General features: G+C 53.0%; 1 protein-coding gene across 3 annotated transcripts in view; it reads right to left on the reverse strand.

The window, feature by feature from the left end:
- KLHDC4 (kelch domain containing 4) overlaps nucleotides 1-17,004 on the reverse strand; it is a 57,585-nt gene extending 40,581 nt beyond the window's left edge. Inside the window, exons 1-4 of one of the 3 annotated variants that reach the window (XM_049622637.1) lie at nucleotides 16,830-17,004; nucleotides 13,252-13,343; nucleotides 9,462-9,540; nucleotides 8,626-8,724 (exon numbers count right to left, since the gene is read on the reverse strand). In XM_049622637.1, coding sequence (XP_049478594.1) covers nucleotides 8,626-8,724; nucleotides 9,462-9,540; nucleotides 13,252-13,343; nucleotides 16,830-16,928 — 369 coding nt within the window. In that variant the 5' untranslated portion in view covers nucleotides 16,929-17,004. Of the gene's footprint in view, nucleotides 1-8,625; nucleotides 8,725-9,461; nucleotides 9,541-13,251; nucleotides 13,344-16,829 lie in introns of those variants that run through there. The other 2 variants (XM_049622639.1, XM_049622638.1) reach the window with 2 other exon arrangements.
- Between the last annotated feature and the right edge of the window lie 254 nt (nucleotides 17,005-17,258).

The raw sequence follows: 17,258 nt of genomic DNA on the forward strand, positions 1-17,258 counted from the left end.
AACGTGCAAGAAGAAGAACGACGTGTTTAGAGACGCAAATATATAAAATAGTTCTGGAAGAATGGACAATGGACTTACTTCCCTTTTTAATTCTGGTCTTTTTTTTGACAATGAATACTTACTATTTACACAATCAGTTTTGGGAAGCTTTCTTTAAAAACGAAGTCATGAGGCGCCTGGGTGGCTCAGTCCATTGAGCGTCCGACTTCAGCTCAGGTCACGATCTCACAGTCTGTGAGTTCGAGCCCCGTGTCGGGCTCTGTGCTGACAGCTCAGAGCCTGGAGCCCACTCCAGATTCTGTGTCTCCCCCTCTCAATGCCCCTCCCCTGCTCATGCTCTGTCTCTCTGTCTCAAAAATAAAATAAAATAAAAAACATTAAAAGAATTTTTAAAAAATTAAAAAATATAAATAAAAAAATAAAAACGAAGTCACTCGGGAGCCTGGGTGGCTCCGACGTCGGAGTGTCCGACTTCGGCTCAGGTCATGATCTCGCGGTTTGTGAATTCGAGCCCCACGTCGGGCTCTGTGCCGACAGCTCTGAGCCTGGAGCTGCTTCGGACTCTGTGTCTCCCCCTCTCTCTGTCCCTCCCCCGCTCATGCATAAAAAAATTTTTTAAAAAGTCACTCCCCAGGAAGGAGACAACGACTGAGGAGGAGCTCACCATCCACACCCCACCCCCCACTCCACTGCAGCAGCAGGCCTGGCCCAGGGAGAACCCCTGCGACGTTAGGAAGGTGGGTCCACGGTCAGTGACCTTGAGCTTCATCTGACCTACTCCCCAGTGACTGTGAACGCCTAGAGAAAAGTTAACATACTAGTCAAGAGAAGGCTAACCCTAAGGAGACAGGCATAAAACCCGCACTTGTGAGCAGGAGGGAACCCCTGCCGCACTCTAGTCCTCCCTCTGCCAACACGGACAAAACCGGACAGGATCCGTGAAGCAACTACCATCGGACAACAGGAGGAGCACGGGTGGGGTGGGCCCTTCAATGCTGGAGGCGGTTCCTGCACCTGATGCAGAGAAAGGAGCCCAACGGAGCAGGTGGCCTTACCGAGCTGAGGAGACAGAGGTCAGAGTTCAGGGACGCTGGCTGAGGACTGCTAGAATTTGCCAGGGCAGGATATGGAGAGTGCGCACCCTGGACGTCCATCCACGCAGGAGCCAGGAGTCCCGCCAGAGCCTTTCAGCACTCTGCTGCACAGGGGGCGGGGCCAGACCACGGGGGCGGGGTCAGCACCCACCAGGGCTAGGTTGCGCTGGTGCGGAGACCAGCAAGTTCCAACTAGACCGAGTGGAAGGTGTCACTGAACACCCAGGGCATTCAGTGGAGACCCCAGAAAGACCACACCCTAGAGCTAAGCCATCCCAAGGGAAAGCCTCAAAAGGATCCCAATGATCTGCAAGTGACTGAACCACCTGCAAGGACAAAACTCATCATTCACTGACAGAAGAGAACAAAATCCAACAACAGGCAGCATTCACAAATCTAGCCAGGTGCTGCTGACAGCCAGGAGCACCACCCGACCGGCACCTAACCGTACGTTGCTAGGGGGAAGATGTGCCCCATCAGAAGAAAGGTCGGCAGAAAGAGACCCAGAATTGAGATGAGAGAGCTAGCACATGAGGACTGGAGAAGAGTTATAAATACGCCCGAAGATTTAAAGGAAAATATGAATGTGATAACTAGACGGGAGAACAGCAATCAGACCTGAACAACTCAGTGTGTCAGAAACAGCACTGGTAAAACAAGAAGTAAACAGGTACACGGCACATCTACCCTAACGGGCAAAAGAAACTTCCGAAATGAAGCCAAACACAAAGAAGACTGGAAGGAGGAGGAGGAGGAGGAGGAGGAGGAGAAAGAAGTAAAGACTCCTTGCCTGCTGGACGATATGAAACAGTCTAACATACCCATAACTGGATTCCCGAAAAATGAGCAGATGCCTCAAAATCAAACTGCTAAAACGCCAAAGGTAAACAGAAAATCATTTAAGCATCCTTACAGGGGAAAACAGACCCGTCACATATAGCAGAACAAAGATGAAAACGACCACTAACCTCTCGTTAGAGCAACGTAAGCCAGAAAATGGAACAGCTTTGAAGCGCTGTCAGTCTAGAACTGTGTATCTAGCAAAAATATCCTGTAAAATGAATGTAAAATGAAGACATTTTCACTTAGAAAAAAAGATGGAAAAAAGCTGATGCCAGCCGACCTGCACTTCAAAAAACAGTAAACCAAGTTTTAGGCTGAAGGAGAACATTAGCGAGTGAAAACACAGAGGAATGAAGTGCCCCAGAAACAGTCAATTCGTACATCAACAGGAGATCTTTTTCTCTCTCCTTTTAAGACTTCTTTACGTAATAGCTGCTTAAAGCAAAACCAATCACGTTGTATCGTGGGGACAACAGCACAAAGGACAGAAGGAGAAAATGTGGATGTTCTCCTGTACGGTTCTGACAGTTTATGAGCAGGGGCACAAGGTCGCTGGAAGGGAGACGATGTAAGTGCAACCCTAGAGCAACCATGGAAACAAGGCAGAAAGAAAGAGCAACAAATAAGCCAACAGAGAAGATAAAAAAGGCATCTTAAAATACAATCAACCCAAGAGCAGCAGGAAAGAGAGAAAAAGGAATACAGAACAGATAAGACAAGTAGAAAACAGCAGCATCAAAGCCATCATTGACTGCCACATCGATAACCACATGAGATGTAACGGACAAATACACCAATTAGAAAGCAACAACCGCCTGGGCGCCTAACTCAGTCGGTTGAGCATCAGACTCCTGACCTCGACTCAGGTCACGATCTTACAGTTCATGGGAAGGAGCCCTGCATAGGGCTCTGTGCTGACAGCACAGAACCTGCTTGGGATGCTCTTTCTCCCTCTCTCTCTGCCCTTTCCCCAGCTCATGCTCTCTCTCTCTCTCTCACGAAATAAACATTTTAAAAAAGGAAAAAAATGTACGTTTAGACAATGTATAAATTGAGAAAAAAAGAAAATCAATGAACCCAACGTCAAGAAAACAGGAAAGACGATACAGATCTACTTGAACTAAACACAACTCCTGTATGGGATCTCGTGTTGAGATTTCTGGGTCACCAATAACTTTTTCTACCTTCTTTTAAGAATGACTTCAAGGGGCGCCTGGGTGGCTCCGTCAGTTGAGCATCTGACTTTGGCTCAGGTCACGATCTCAAAGTTCATGGAATCGTGCCCCGTGTCGGGCTCTCTGCTGTCAGAGCAGAACCTGCTTCGGATCCTGTGCGCCCCTCCTCCACTTGTGCACATGAGCTCCTTCTTTTCTCTCTCTCTCAAAAAAAATAAACAAATACAAGAATGATTTCAAAACTGCTAAATGAGAAGCACTAGGCAAATTACTTTCCTACCAACTTCAAACCAGGGCCATCTTTTAAAGATCGGAAGGCACTTTAACCACCAAACACAAGCCCAGTCATCCAATAAAATTAGGAAATTCAAGTCAAAGAAATCAAGCAAAGGGCAAGTCACAAGTGCATTGCTCACGGCAATGTCAGATACCACCCGGGGCTCTGTACCCAGGGCTCAGCACCTCGGATCCACAGCAACACAAACCAGTATCCCGGAGAGAAGCCTTTAAAATCTATCAGTTAAAGATAAATTATGATAAATAACATCTGCACTTCCTACTAAACTGCTTTTTTTAGGTTCTTAAGAAAATACAGAATTAAAAAAATCTCCCTTTACTTGCCACCCCTGAAGATGAAGAAAATGGAATTTAGGGTAAAATAAATTCATCTTTTCCCCTTCTGCAAAAGCAGCACATGGACTGCACATCCGGAGGCGCTGTTGTGCAGCATTACTGATGGTGCGTAAAGGACAGCATCTTACCAGTCGTGTCTGTGGAAGCTAGTTTGCAGGCGTGTGTCAAAACGCACAGCAAGGAAGTCACACGCCACTAGAAAAACACAGCTTCGATAAGGTAGGTTTTAGAAGTCTAGTTGCAAAAAAAAAAAAAAAAAAAAAGTCTAGTTGCTTCGGGTCCCCTGGATGGCTTAGTCGGTTAGGCAACCGACTTTGGCTTGGGTCGTGAGCTCGCGGTTGGTGGGTTCGAGCCCCGCGTCGGGCTCTGTGCTGACAGCTCGGAGCCTGGAGTCTGTTTCGGATTCTATTTTGTAGCTGTTAAGTGAATGGAAGGGAACGCAGTAAAGAAGGGATCTAGGCCAGGTTACTGACCCATACTAAATTTCCTCCAAAAATGTATTTTTATCAAGGTCACTGATCTCAGAATAAACACACAGTAGCTCTAAGATGTCCTGCAGCGTAAGGAAAAAGAAAAGTATTTTCTACAAGATACCTGCAAAATGCACACTCCCCTGAAAACATTACATAAAAATAATAGGTTCAGGCCCAATAAAGAGGTCTCAGAGAGTTCACCTTTCTCTTTTTTCTAATTCAAATGTTTATTTTTGAGAGAGTGAGCACGCATAAGCAGGGGAGAGGCAGAGAGAGGGGGACAGAGGATCCAAAGTAGGCTGTGCTTTGACAGCAGTGAACCCGATGTAGGGCTGGGACTCACGAACCATTGAGATCATGACCTGAGCCGAAGTCGGACGCTCAACCGACTGAACCCTCCAGGTGCCCCCAAAATTTACTTTTTTAAAAATCTAAGCACGAACGAAATTACTTCCTATGATAGGTATCTTAAGGTAAGGACTCTTCCTGGAGAAGATATCAAGGCAGGAGCTCGACTACCTGACAGCTCACAGGAGAGGCCTGGCTGGACGCGACAGGGGAGCGAGGTCACCGGCGTGGAGGCCGGAAGCAGGCTCTAGGCTCCGAGCTGTCAGCACAGAGCCCGACGCAGGGCTCGAACCCACGAACTGTGAGATCACAACCTGAGCCGAAGTCAGATACTTAACCGACTGAGCCACCCAGGCGCCCCCCCCAAAATTTTCTGTTTTTTAACGTTTACTTATTTTTGAGAAAGAGACAGCATGAGTGGGGGGGAGGGCAGAGAGAGAGGGAGACACAGATTCCGAAGCAGGCTCTAGGCTCTGAGCTGTCAGCACAGAGCCCGACACGGGGCTCGAACTCATGAACCGTGAGATCAGGACCCGGGCCTACGTCAGCCACTTAACCAGCAGAGCCACACAGGCGCCCCCCTGAGCGATTATTTTTGTATCTGGGATATAGGGCAATAAAGTTCAAACTGTTAGGGAAAAATCTGTTATATGATGGCCAGCAGGACTGATAAGGGAATTTCAGTCCCTCCCTGAAGACTGCCCTCCCAGATTCTTGTTCCCACCCTGCTTGCCTCAGGCGCCAAAATACTACTGCTGGGAAAATAAGTGAAGTTCTGCAGCCTAAGATGGCCGATGGGACTAAAGCTCTAATTCCCAGCTTAGAGAGACTCCTCTTCTGGGTTCTTCCTGCCCCGTTTGCCGCACGCGTGCAAAAGCCGTCACGAATGCGGAAGAGGACGCTATAAATTACCCTTCCCGCCTGCATTCAGTGCTCAGATCTCTGGACAATGATCTCTTCTCTGAGCCCACCAGTGTAAAATAAACCTCCATCCTTCCAAGATCCCCGAGTGCCACTTGGTTCTTCTGCCGGGTGATCCAGACCAGTTTCCATAATAAAACAACTTTAAGCGTATATATATTCACACACACGTACACACAGTGGCTTTGAATAACCGTTGAAACGGACAACCGCACCTCACGAAGACAAAGCCCCGCCCGGTGACCGTGTGGACGAGGCACGACAGCACCACTTTCTGACCTGTCCCACAAGGCCGTGTGCCTCCCAGGCACTTGGGTCTATTTGTTGTTGCATTAACTGGAAGAAAGTCATGTTTCCCCAGTCCCCCTCCAAATGCCAAAAAAAAAAAAAAAAAAAAGCCCATCGGAATCCAAACTAACAGACTCGAAATGGACCGGACACCAGCGTCATGCTTCAGCTTCGTGAAAGCCAAGTCCTAAAAGCGCACGATGCCATCAGGACCAGAGAAGACACAAACCACGGGACGTCTTCGGGAGAAGCAAATTTGTCTCTTCGGTCGCCATATCCAAGCCCCAGACGGTGCCTGGAGCGTAAAAGACGCCTCGTATTTCCTGGGGGAGCAGTCCAGGACCCCAGCACGCATGCTCAGACGGGCCGGAGTGCAGCCATTATTTAGATGGAGGCTAACGCTTTCTGCAGCTCACATGGACCATCGCGGATATTGCGGGGGCATTTTCTATAGAGCAACCCTTCTCCGTAGCCCGCTCCTGCTCGTTGACGCACCAGGCCAGTGAGAACACGGGTGACGTGTATCCAACCACAAGCCGTTCTCTGTTTCAGGAGAGAATGCCTTTGGTCTCACTTGCATTTGACTTAGTTACTACTTCGGGAGAAACCATCAAGGAGACATGATGTCACGACTGCCGCGTCGTCACCCTCCCCCACTTCTCCACGGCGCACTCCCACGGGTGGCGGCATCCTCAAGGGTCCAGGCGGAGGGGTGTGGACGCTCCCTTCTCTCTCTGGGGAAACGGAGCAGCTGAAGCCCGCACACATCCGGCCACGCGTTCAGCAGGCGCCACAGCCCTTCCCTCTCCCTCACTGGGCTGCATTCTCTTAGAAAAGCCATTTAAACTCTCCAATTACACACTAAAATAAACCTCACCCCCCAAAACTCCAGAATCTAGGAGAAAAGAAAGGTGTACGTATAAGCTTCCGTTTCTACTCTCCTAGTCCCAGTTAAAGAGAAGATAAAAAAATGTGACTTCCAACATGTTAAATTAGTCTGTAAAAAGTTTTGGTTGTTGTTTTTTTAATTTGAGAAAGAGGGCATGAGCAGGGGAGAGAGGGAGGGAGAGAGAGGGTGGGAGAAGGGGAGAGGGGAGGCAAGGGTGGGAAAGAGGGGGAGAGGGGGGAGGGGGGGAGGGGGAGAGGGGGAGAGGGGGAGAGGAGGAGACAGGGAGGGAGAATCTCAAGCAGGCTCCACACCCGCACGGAGCCCCACACAGGGCTTGATCCCACGACCCTGGGAGCATGACCTGAGCTGAAATCAAGAGTCCGATGCTCAACCAACCAAGCCACCCAGGTGCTCCAGAAGGAAAGTTCTAGGTCTCAGAATTTAATGTAGTAGAATTTAGACTATAAGGAACTTTAGGCAAAAGACCTTACAACCAATTTTCTGTTTCCCGTTGCTGATTCATTGTGAAATTCAGAGAAAACAGCAAACTAACCTTAACTACAAGGATATTATTAATCCCTCCTAAGGAAGGCATACGAATCAGAACCTGCTGAGCACCCTGGCAAAATAACTGAATTTAAACGTCTCAAAGACTTTTGCGACCCTAATTCTTCAAGGACATAGTTAGTAACTGTGATTAAAATGGATAAGAAAATAAACTCCCTAGGGGCACCTGGGTAGCTCGTTCAGAGCCCGGAGCCTGTTTCAGATTCTGTGTCTCCCTCTCTCTCTGCCCCTCCCCTGTTCATGCTCTGTCTCTCTCTGTCTCAAAAATAAACGTTAAAAAAAAATAAACAAAAATTAAAAAATAAAATAAAATAATTTAAAAAAAAAAAAAAAAAAGACACTCCAAAGAAGCCCGAGCCCACATCACGTGACATGGCACGCGTGGGACCGCTCCATCAGAACGTGAGCGCTCTTGGGGTGCAGGAATCCGATGAGCCATCTGGGAGGGCTGGGGGCTTGGGGAGACCACGGCCGGGACAGGACATGCCTCCTCCGCGGCCTGGAGGCCTGGCGCATTCTCAGGAACTGGGGCGGCTCCAGCGAACGCATCAAACTCCTCAAGCTCCGTTACGTACTAAAACCCGAGCTTACTGAGATCCGACCGTTAACCCTCCAAGTACATTTTTCTTTCCACAAGACACACCAGTCCAAACGCCCTCAAGTCTCTACGTGCACGAGACGATCATGCAGTCCCAGCAGGCAGGCCCTCCTGGTCAATCCCAGGTCAGCAGGCTCCCTGTGAGCCAAGAACCAGAGAAGGGACCCCCACGTCCCGTGCACGGGGTTTACTCTCACCACGGCAGACACACACAAGCATCCTTCTCCACGCCGGAAAGGTGTCGCCCAAATTATTTTTTGTGCCCTGACGCTGCTCAGAGCACGGGGCTATGATAACGAGCAAGACCGAGAGTCTGTCCCCGTGGAGTCACAGCACCTGGAGGCCCCCTAGGGTGAGCAGAAACTAGCCGACAGCACGCTGACTTCATCAGCCTTAGCTGCCTCTGGCTACGACCCATCCGGTCCCCCAACAACCACCTGAACATTCCGCTTCTCCCGAGGAATCCCTCTCTCTCGCCACCAGGACCTGGGCCCACGGGAGCCTCTCGCTCGAACGGAGGAGCGTTTCGCCAAGTGGCCGCTACACGCCACGCACGGCACTAGGCACCTTTGCCTGGATTTCTTCACACGACCTTCAGGCCGCCTGCAGAAGGCGTCCAGCCCCGTATCGTGAGGGAAGCAGCTCAGGCACGAGTCCCAATTAGGAACGGCCAGCGAGGACCCTGTGCAGGTCCCGGCCTCTCCGTGCCGGGCGGCCTGTCACTTACAAACTCTCCAAGCACGTAACAGGGCCCTCCCAGGGAAGGAGGGAGGGCTGACGGTCGATGCCGACATACCTGGTGAGCACAGCGCCTCGGGGGCGGATTGGGGATCTCCACTTTGGTCCAGGCGTCCTTCCTGATACTGTAGGTGTAGAGTTCATTATACACAGATGTCTGCGAAAAAGAAGAGGGATTTAGTATCACGAAGGATGCCTCGACACAAGCGACGGTAGGTGGAACATGAGATCTCGATCACTAGCTGTCCCCGGGAAACGGGTTTCATAAAGCCATGCAAATCACACCGATGCAGGAGGCCTGGGGCTGGTCCCCTGGGAGCCTTTGGGATAATGACAAAGAAAAAGACTTCCCACCATGCCTACTAGGGCCTAAGATACCAAGATCCCTTGCTGCTCCCAAGTTGTCTCTCTCTTCAAGTCAAGCCTGGTTTTTAAAATGCATGAAAATTCAGAGTGGAAGATGAACAGGTTAAGCCAGACTCACAGGGGTCCTCAGCACGGAGGGAAGGGGAATTCCTGCTTTTCTAACTATTTATACTCAACTCTGAAATACAGGTCTTTTTGGCCCGCTCAGAAATGAAAATTAGCTCTACAATTTACGAGCACTTTCCTACCCCACTGGTAGGGGTAGGAAACAACCCTGGAAACGCCTCACGGGCACGAACGTCAGCCCGAGTGAGCAGGGTGCCTGTCTAGCTCAAGCAGGCAATACGAGGAGTGACCCTAGAGGTCACTAGAGGGTCCTGGTGGCTGGTCCAGGACAAGGTCACGTGCCAGCCCTGTAAGCTCACGAGGCGGGACCGGTGCGTGTTTGATATCGCTGCTTTAAATTAATTTTGCTCAAAATGAGACCCGTGGAAATTTGAGGGGAAAAGAAAAAAATATATACTTTACTTTTTGGCCATTGAAATATTCACCTCCGAAAAGGATTAATTCATCTTTGTCAGGATGCGCAGACAAGGAGGCGTGCAACCTACACGAGACAGAAGCAGGGGCCAGTCAGCGCGCAATCCGGCCACGCGGAGCCCCGCTGAGAGCCCGCCTCCCTTCCCATCAGAGGCCTTTATCGCCTCCCCGAACTCCCGCGGAAGAGAAGCCCGGCGCTCTGAATGGAAGCTAAGGCCCCAACCCTTAAATGCCACCTCACGGCCACCACACCAGTCTCCCAGGACAGCCCTGGACCTGTGTGACTCACATAGCACCTGGCTAAAGACCATCAGGCAGTGAGAAGTCTAGGAGCTCCCGCCTCAGTGCCCAAATTTCCAGAGCAGACCTACACTTTAAGGGTCTATGCCCTTGAATCACAATCAAAGCCGTTCTAAAAAGTCCAGTGTTTGAGCATTTCAATACAGTATCTCCTTCCACCTAAAAAAATACAAATGAGGGGCTCCCGGATGGCTCAGTCCATTAGACGTCCAACTCTTGATTTCGGCTCAGCTCATGACCTCACAGTTTTTGAGTTTGAGACTCACAACGGGCTCTGTGCTGACAGTGTGGAGCCTGCTTGGGATTCTCTCTCACCCTCTCTCTCTGCCCCTGCCCTGTTAGCTCTGTCTCTGTCTCTGTCTCAAAAACAAATTAAAACATTAAAAAAATTTAAAATGTCAGTAGCTTTGTGCTTACATTACACCTAAAGACAAAGGAGCAGGGGTAAGGAATCTGCAAACACCCCAGACCATCTCAGTAGAAGTACTGCAGGACAGCGATGGGGGTGAGAGGACAGGACGAACCATCAGCGGAAAATACTTCTCTCAAAATCCCCACGAGCGGGGTCCCCAGGGCGCGTACTGCAACCTAATTCCGAAGGAGTTCATCAAGGAAAACAGAGGTTTCGAGGTCAACGAAGTTGGAGAAATGAGGCAACTCTATCTTCCCTCGGGGATTTACTGTCCACAACACGTTTCAGACGCTGAGAAAGTTTGCAGGAAAGAAGCCAGTGTTAAGATAGTGCTACCGCTGTGGCAAACGGCCTCACAATTAAACACGAAATCACCCAGCAGCTCCGCCCCACGGTATGTGCCCAGGAAGACCGAGAACAGGCTCACCCAGACCCCTGTATGGCGACGTCCATACAGGATCACTCACGACAGCCAAGAGGCGTGAACAATGGCACAGTGTGTCACGAGCTGACCGGACACACACGATGCCGTGCCTCCACGTAGTCGAACGCTACTGCTCTCCGAAAGGAAAGCAGCTCAGATTCCCGCTACAGCGTGGGTGGGCCTCGAGGACGTTGTGCTAAGTGAGCGAGAGAAGCCAGACACACAGGGACAGACTGACTGCACTCGTATGAAACATCCAGAACAGGCAAGCCAAAAAACCAGAAAGTGGAGGCCACCATGGGCAGAGAGGAGGGGGACGGGAGTGACTGCTAATAGGTCCAGTGTTCCCATGGCGGGTGATGGAAATTTCCGGAAATGGATTATTGCACAGCACCGTGAACGGAAGTCACCCCAGTGAGCTGTAGAGCTAAAAATGGTGGAAATGGAAACTTTCACATTAGGTATCTTTCACTACGATTTTTTTTAGTCTCAAAAGGAAACCAGTTGTTCCCGAAGCTCTTTAACGCAGAATCTTTTCTTCACTTAACCTACTACGCTTTTCTGTGGTGGGGGCGCCCGGGGGGCTCAGTGGCTGAGCGTCCGATTCTCGAGCTTGGCTCAGGTCGTGATCTCACGCTTTGTGCGACCGAGGCCCAAGGCAGGCTCTGCGCCGACAGCACGGAGCCTGCTTGAGGTTCTCGCTCTCACACTCTCTCTCAAACTTAAAAAAAAAAAAATTTTCCCTGTGGAAGAGTAACAAGCACCCCCAGGAAAGAGCACCCAGGGCAGGCCCGGAGTGTCACAGGGTCGCTGGCGCACACCCCGGTCCGCGTCCGCCTCCTGGGGCCTGCGTCCGGAGCCCTGCGGCCCTGAGGGAAAGGAGTGTATGGCCCTTCCTTCCCCCTTAAACTACAGCACAGCCAACACCTGCGGGCACACGCGCTCACGAAACTCCGTAGTTTGCACGGTGTTTCCCAGAACACGATGGAGGAGGAGGCGGTGACAAGCCGCCGGGTGGCCGACCGGAAGACGGCCGATCTCAGCTCAAAGCACCACTCCCTTCTGCCAGAAAGTGTTCCCAGGGGACCAGGGAAGCACTAACCTTCCAAATTATATCCTAACATTAAGCCTGGCTCTTGGGACGACATCACTTGAGGAAAAGTTTGAAAATGTCAGCAAAAGGGGGACGAAAAATCCATCCACGTTCAAAGTGGCTTCCCCTGGGTGCTGTGCACACGAAGCCTTGGACTCCCAGGACTCCTCTGCTTTAACGATTCAAAGGAAAACGCACGTCTACCACACGTGGAACGTGCTGGCCTCAATGGGAACGTGCCGATACGCGGGAAAGCAAGCCGGACCCCTAACGTCGTTTCTCACGCGAAGACAGGAACAGCCCGCAACCCTGGGGGCTGCTGGGTAGCCGTCCGCGTCACGCCGTTCTGCTCGGGGCCAGGCGCGCCGTCCCCCCCCCTCGGAGGAGCCGAGGACTAAACCCCCGTGTCCCAGGCAGGTGGGGTCTGAGCGTCAGAGCCGTCACCTGCGCCTCCCTTCCGGAAGAGCTGGCCCCCAGGCCTCCACTCTCAGGCCGACGACAGCCCTGGTAAAACTCATCTCAGTTGCAACCACGGCGCGAGGAAGGGTAGTTTTGATCCTGACGGAAAGCGAGCAAATCATTTCTCAACCAGTCTCGGGTGCTTGTGAAGTTAACGCATCTCTCCCCTTCTCTGAAGAAGGCGGGACCTTTTCTAGGGTCACCTGGCCTTTCCCGGTTCCCAGCTCAACGCAGGCAATGTCTTCCCCCTACTCGGTCGGCAGCGAGCGGAACCCTAAATCGAATCATAACACAACCCGAATTCGGACGCCGAGAGGACAGGGATTGGCACAGAAGAGGAAGAAGTCAGAGGAAAACCAAAGCCTGCTCATCCCGGCTCATCCGAGAGGTACCTGAAACCCTATGAGACCGGAGTCCCTCACGTAATTCACAAGTTCTTTCAAAATGGCGTACACACATTGACGTCCGAAAGTCCCACTTGCCGTCGGGAACAAACAGCGACAGAAGACGGATTTGGAGGTCTGTGCCTGTGACACACAGCTTTGAAACGTTTTAAGAACCGGAGAGCTCACTGGGGTGACACTCTAGTCCACGAGCCGCGACCAGCTGGACAGCTCTCAAACGGCACGGTCCCACCGAGCAGCTGAGCTGGGGGACCCCGCTTCCATGTTGCTTGTGACAACCGGGCAGAAGAGCCTCAGTCCCGTTCTTCAGAAGAAAAGTCAAAAACCGTTGTGTGGGAGCTTATCTGGAACGGGAGTGGGTTTTCATGATGAAGACGTCCCACGTGCCTGGTTATTCATGACAACACGGAGCCACTTTGCTTATTTTCTCAAATGTTTATTTTTGAGAGGGCGCAAGCAGGGGAGGGGCAGAGAGGGAGACAGAGGATCCTAGGTGGACTCCACGAGGACAGCACAGAGCCCGACGCGGGGCTCGAACTCACAAACCGTGAGATCACGACCCGAGCCGAAGTCGGACGCTTAGCAGACTGAACCACCCTGGCACCCCAACATGGCGCCAACTTAAAGTGCTTGTCCGACGTACGCAAACCGTCAGAAGCCAGAGCGAAGAGCCCTGGCTCACTTACCTCGGAGAAGGCGGGGGGCACGGTGTCTCCACGACCTGAGTCTTTGTGGCGTCCAGTGCCTGGAAGTGCGCGAGGAGAGCTTCCAGGTCTTCCTAAAGGCAGATAAGCAGTCACACCTGAGACATGCTCTTAAACTCTTTTTAATGCTTATTTATTTTGAGAGAGAGAGAGAGACAGGGAGAGAGAGGCGGGGGAGGGGGGGGGGGAGAGGGAGAGGGAGGGAGAGGGAGGGGCAGAGAGGGAGACACACGGGGCTCGATCTCACAACTGTGAGATCGTGACCTGAGCCTAAATCAAGAGTCGGATGCTCAACCGACTGAGCCCCCCAGGCGGCCGTCAGGCCTGGGTCACCTTTCCCACTGTCTGACCTGACCAGGGGCCAGTCACATCTGAGAATATGAATGTGTTCCTCCCATTTTAAAGACAGAGAATCTGACATTTGCAAAAGTACTCAGAGCTCGACCTTAGAGGCAGTTTTCTCGCAAGTATACTTAGATGCACGCACGCTGCACGCAGCACCCCACCTCACACCCTCACACCCCGCACAGAGGGCCCTCCCCTCCATTCAGACAAGCCGGCCCTGACTTCCTGCCAGCACTTTCCACCGCTTCTCAGAAAGCCAGGCCGGGGCCGCCCGCCAGCACGCTCCGCTGTCTGCACAGCAGGCTCTGAGACTTCCCTCGCTCAGTTATTTGTTTCCTCCTCCTTCCCACCAAAATAATAAAAGATAAGCTCCAAGTAAGACCAGTCAGTCTGTGCAGAACGGCGCCTGCACGCAGGGGTTCTGCAACTATCACCTGCAGCCAATCTGGGTTTATTTTCACAAGTGCAGAAACAGACTTAGAAGTCAAGGTGCCAACTGACCTGCACAGCTGGGCGGCCCTGGAACCTGGTCTCCCTCCTCCCAGTCCAGAGTCTGCATCCCTGCATTCACTAGTGATCGCACACCCCCAGTGTGTCCTTCTGTCCTCGTCTCTTCTTGAAAGCTCACTGTCCTCACCTTGCTTGTGCTGGGATCTGAGATGTGTCCCCGCCTCCTTCCCTGCTTCTCTCCCTCCCCATCCCACAGCCCTCATCCCGCAACGTAGGCAGATGTCCTCCCTGCACTTAAACACACTTCCAGGGGCGTGTGGGTGACTCAGTCGGTTAAGCGTCCGACTTCAGCTCGGGTCATGATCTCACGGTTCGTGGGTTCGAATCCCCACGTCAGGCTCTGTGCTCACAGCTCAGAGCCAGGAGCCTGCTTCCGATTCTGTGTCTCCCTCTCTCTCTGCCCCCTGCCCTGCTCACACTCTGTCTCTCTCTCTCTCAAAAAGTGAATTAGCGTTAACGAAAAAGAAAAATTAAAAAAAAAAAAAAAAAACCACACTTCCAGACCATTCTGCCCATTTCATTTCCCACCCCACCTCCTCACTCTAAGCTCCAAGGGCTTTCTCTCAGCTCCTTTCGTCAGAACGCCACAGTCCTTGGCCTGAACAGCCACCCGCAGCCCTCCGCCTCCCCACCGTGCACCCCCGGGCCCCCAGGAAGCGGCCGCTACCTGGAACAGAGGGCGCCTTACTATCGAGCCCTTCTTTATTCTTTCACCACACAAACATCTCCCTAAGTGACCCGCGTTATTCCTCCACGCCACTGACGTCGTACTGCGTGTTCTCTTGCAACCTGCCGTTCTGCCCAACACTGCCGCAGCCTGACATGCCGAATCCCTTCACTTCCGCCGTGGCAGAGCTCCGACTCCGTCCGGCTTCTCTACCCTCCGTGCTGCTCAACGCCTGGGCCAATCCCAACGTTCTGTCTTCACAAACAAGACTCCTAGCTCCACGTTTGTACCCGTCTTCGTGCAGCTGGGGAGTTTTTCCAAGGCAAGCCTGCCGGTGTGTAACTGCACGTGGCGCCTTCCAATTTTCTCCACGGGGACAAATTAGGATTCAGAGGGGTTCTACCAATTCTCACCCTCACGCAGCCCACGAAAACACCCACTATCCTGCCACTTCATGTGAGCAGTGGCCTAAAGGCTACAACCCTAACGCAAAACCGCCGTGTCAGCCACGCAAGGCAACTGACCCGCCGGAACTTTACAGAGAGCTGGGTGGAGAAGGGAGTGTTGGGAGTCACAATCACTTCAGGGCTCCTGGTCCAATGTCATTCACCTGAGAAATTATCTCCCATGGAGGCAGAAGGGCTTCAATACCGACAGCGTGGAAGGGGGAGGAATCTGCGTGACACCCAAGTGGAGTTGTCCACCGGGTATGTGAGACACGAGTTCTGTGGCAGGCAGAATTCCAAGCTGTCCCCAAGATCCCCCCTCAGTCCCCCGCCAGGAAAGGACGGGACGCACTCTCATGAGGTTACGTTATATGACACAGCTGGCTTTAAGAAAGGGAGGTTATCCTCTGTGGGCCTGACCTAATCAGATGACCAGTGATCCCGAAGGTCTGTTGTGAGGATGAGTGGAGGCAACATGCAGAGTCCCAGGCCCCAGACCCGACAGGTTCTCTGCACGGGGGAGCCGCTGCTACCGCCATCTAAATAAGTACTGGGCACTGCAGAGAGGTGTGACGATGAGTGAACACCTGTTAACAGTTACCGAGTGCCCACTATGTGCCAAGCACCGGTCTAAAGATTCCCCCAAAACTAACGGTCTTTCTGTGCACAACCCTACCCAGGCACACGCGGCCACTAGCCCTACTTCACGCGCGAGAAACTGAGGCACAGACGCTGCGCAGGCAGGCCATGCTCCTCTGAGGTCTTCCGGCTCGTTGTGGCAGAGATGAGATTCAGACCCAGACCTGTGGATGCAGGGCCCTAGGACTTAACCGGTGAAGAGCCTGAGAGCATCAAAGCCCAATCCCACTGTCTGACAGAGGAGAGAGCAGAGACGTGAATGGCTCGGGAAGAAAAAGGGCAACGTGGTTAAGAGCCCGGGAATGGGAACATCTGGTCGGATTACAGAGCCCCGCGCCGCTTCCCAGCTCTGTAACTTGTTAGCTGCTGATTTCCTAACTGTCAGGTGGGCATGCCAAAGCTGCCTGCCTCACTCGGTCGCGAGGACCGGAGCCCAGGCAGCAGAGCACCTGGCACACGGCAAACTGTCACTAACCACCGTAGATCACCCAGGTCGGGAAGTCCATGTGCAACCGCCGACGGAAAGCAGAACACTCAAAATACTCAACGCTAAGTTCAGTACTGATCCATTCGCAGACCCGGCGGCGCGAAGACAGCGGGAGATACAGCGAGAGGCCAGAGGGAGAGAGAAAGAAAGGAGAGAGCTAGAGAGAGAGAGAGAGAGAGAAGTAAGAGAGCGGGAGAGAAAAGGCAGCACTGTTGCCAACAACCGTTCTGGAATCCCCACAGTTGCACTTGCTCCCACTGACGCTCACGGCTCCGGGCGGCCGTGAGGGGCATGCACCCTACTTTTAAGGAAGAAGGGCAAGGCTCAGAAGCGGAGGCCCTCGCCCGGTCCCCTCGCCTCCCGGCCGAGGGAAGCCCGACGGGACCCGGGACCCCAGCAGCGCGCACGGAGGGGGCGGGTGGCTAGCGTGGAGAAGGCGCCGGGCCCGGCCGCCGGCCCCGCTCACCTCCTCCTTCCGCGAGCGCTTGGACACCTTCTTCTCCATCTTGGCGGCCGTCTTCTCCGCCCCGCGGCCCTTCTTCTCCTTCTTGCCCTTCTTGCCCATCGCGCCGGCCCGAGGTGGAACCAAGACTCCCAGAGGGGCGGGCAGCGAAGCAGAGCGCGGCGCGGCGCGGCGCACCGGAAATACGCGCTCGCGGGGGCGGGCGCGGGGAAGCGTCACTTCCGGCGCGCTACGCGCGTGCTTCCGGCCGGCGGCCGAAACTCCCGGAGCCCGGGCGCTGGGGCTCCGGGGACAGGCTGGGCGCCCTCGGGCTGGGGGGGCGCGTGGGTGGGAAGCTGCCGGCCCGGCCGTGGGAGGCCCCGCCTGCCCTCCCCCTGGGGCCCCGCCGAGCCAGCTGGCCCGGGCTGCGAGTGTTTACTGGATGCGGCCAAA

This window comes from Panthera uncia, assembly GCF_023721935.1.
Source record: "Panthera uncia isolate 11264 chromosome E2 unlocalized genomic scaffold, Puncia_PCG_1.0 HiC_scaffold_20, whole genome shotgun sequence".
In the NCBI taxonomy this organism is placed as follows: Eukaryota; Metazoa; Chordata; class Mammalia; order Carnivora; family Felidae; genus Panthera; species Panthera uncia.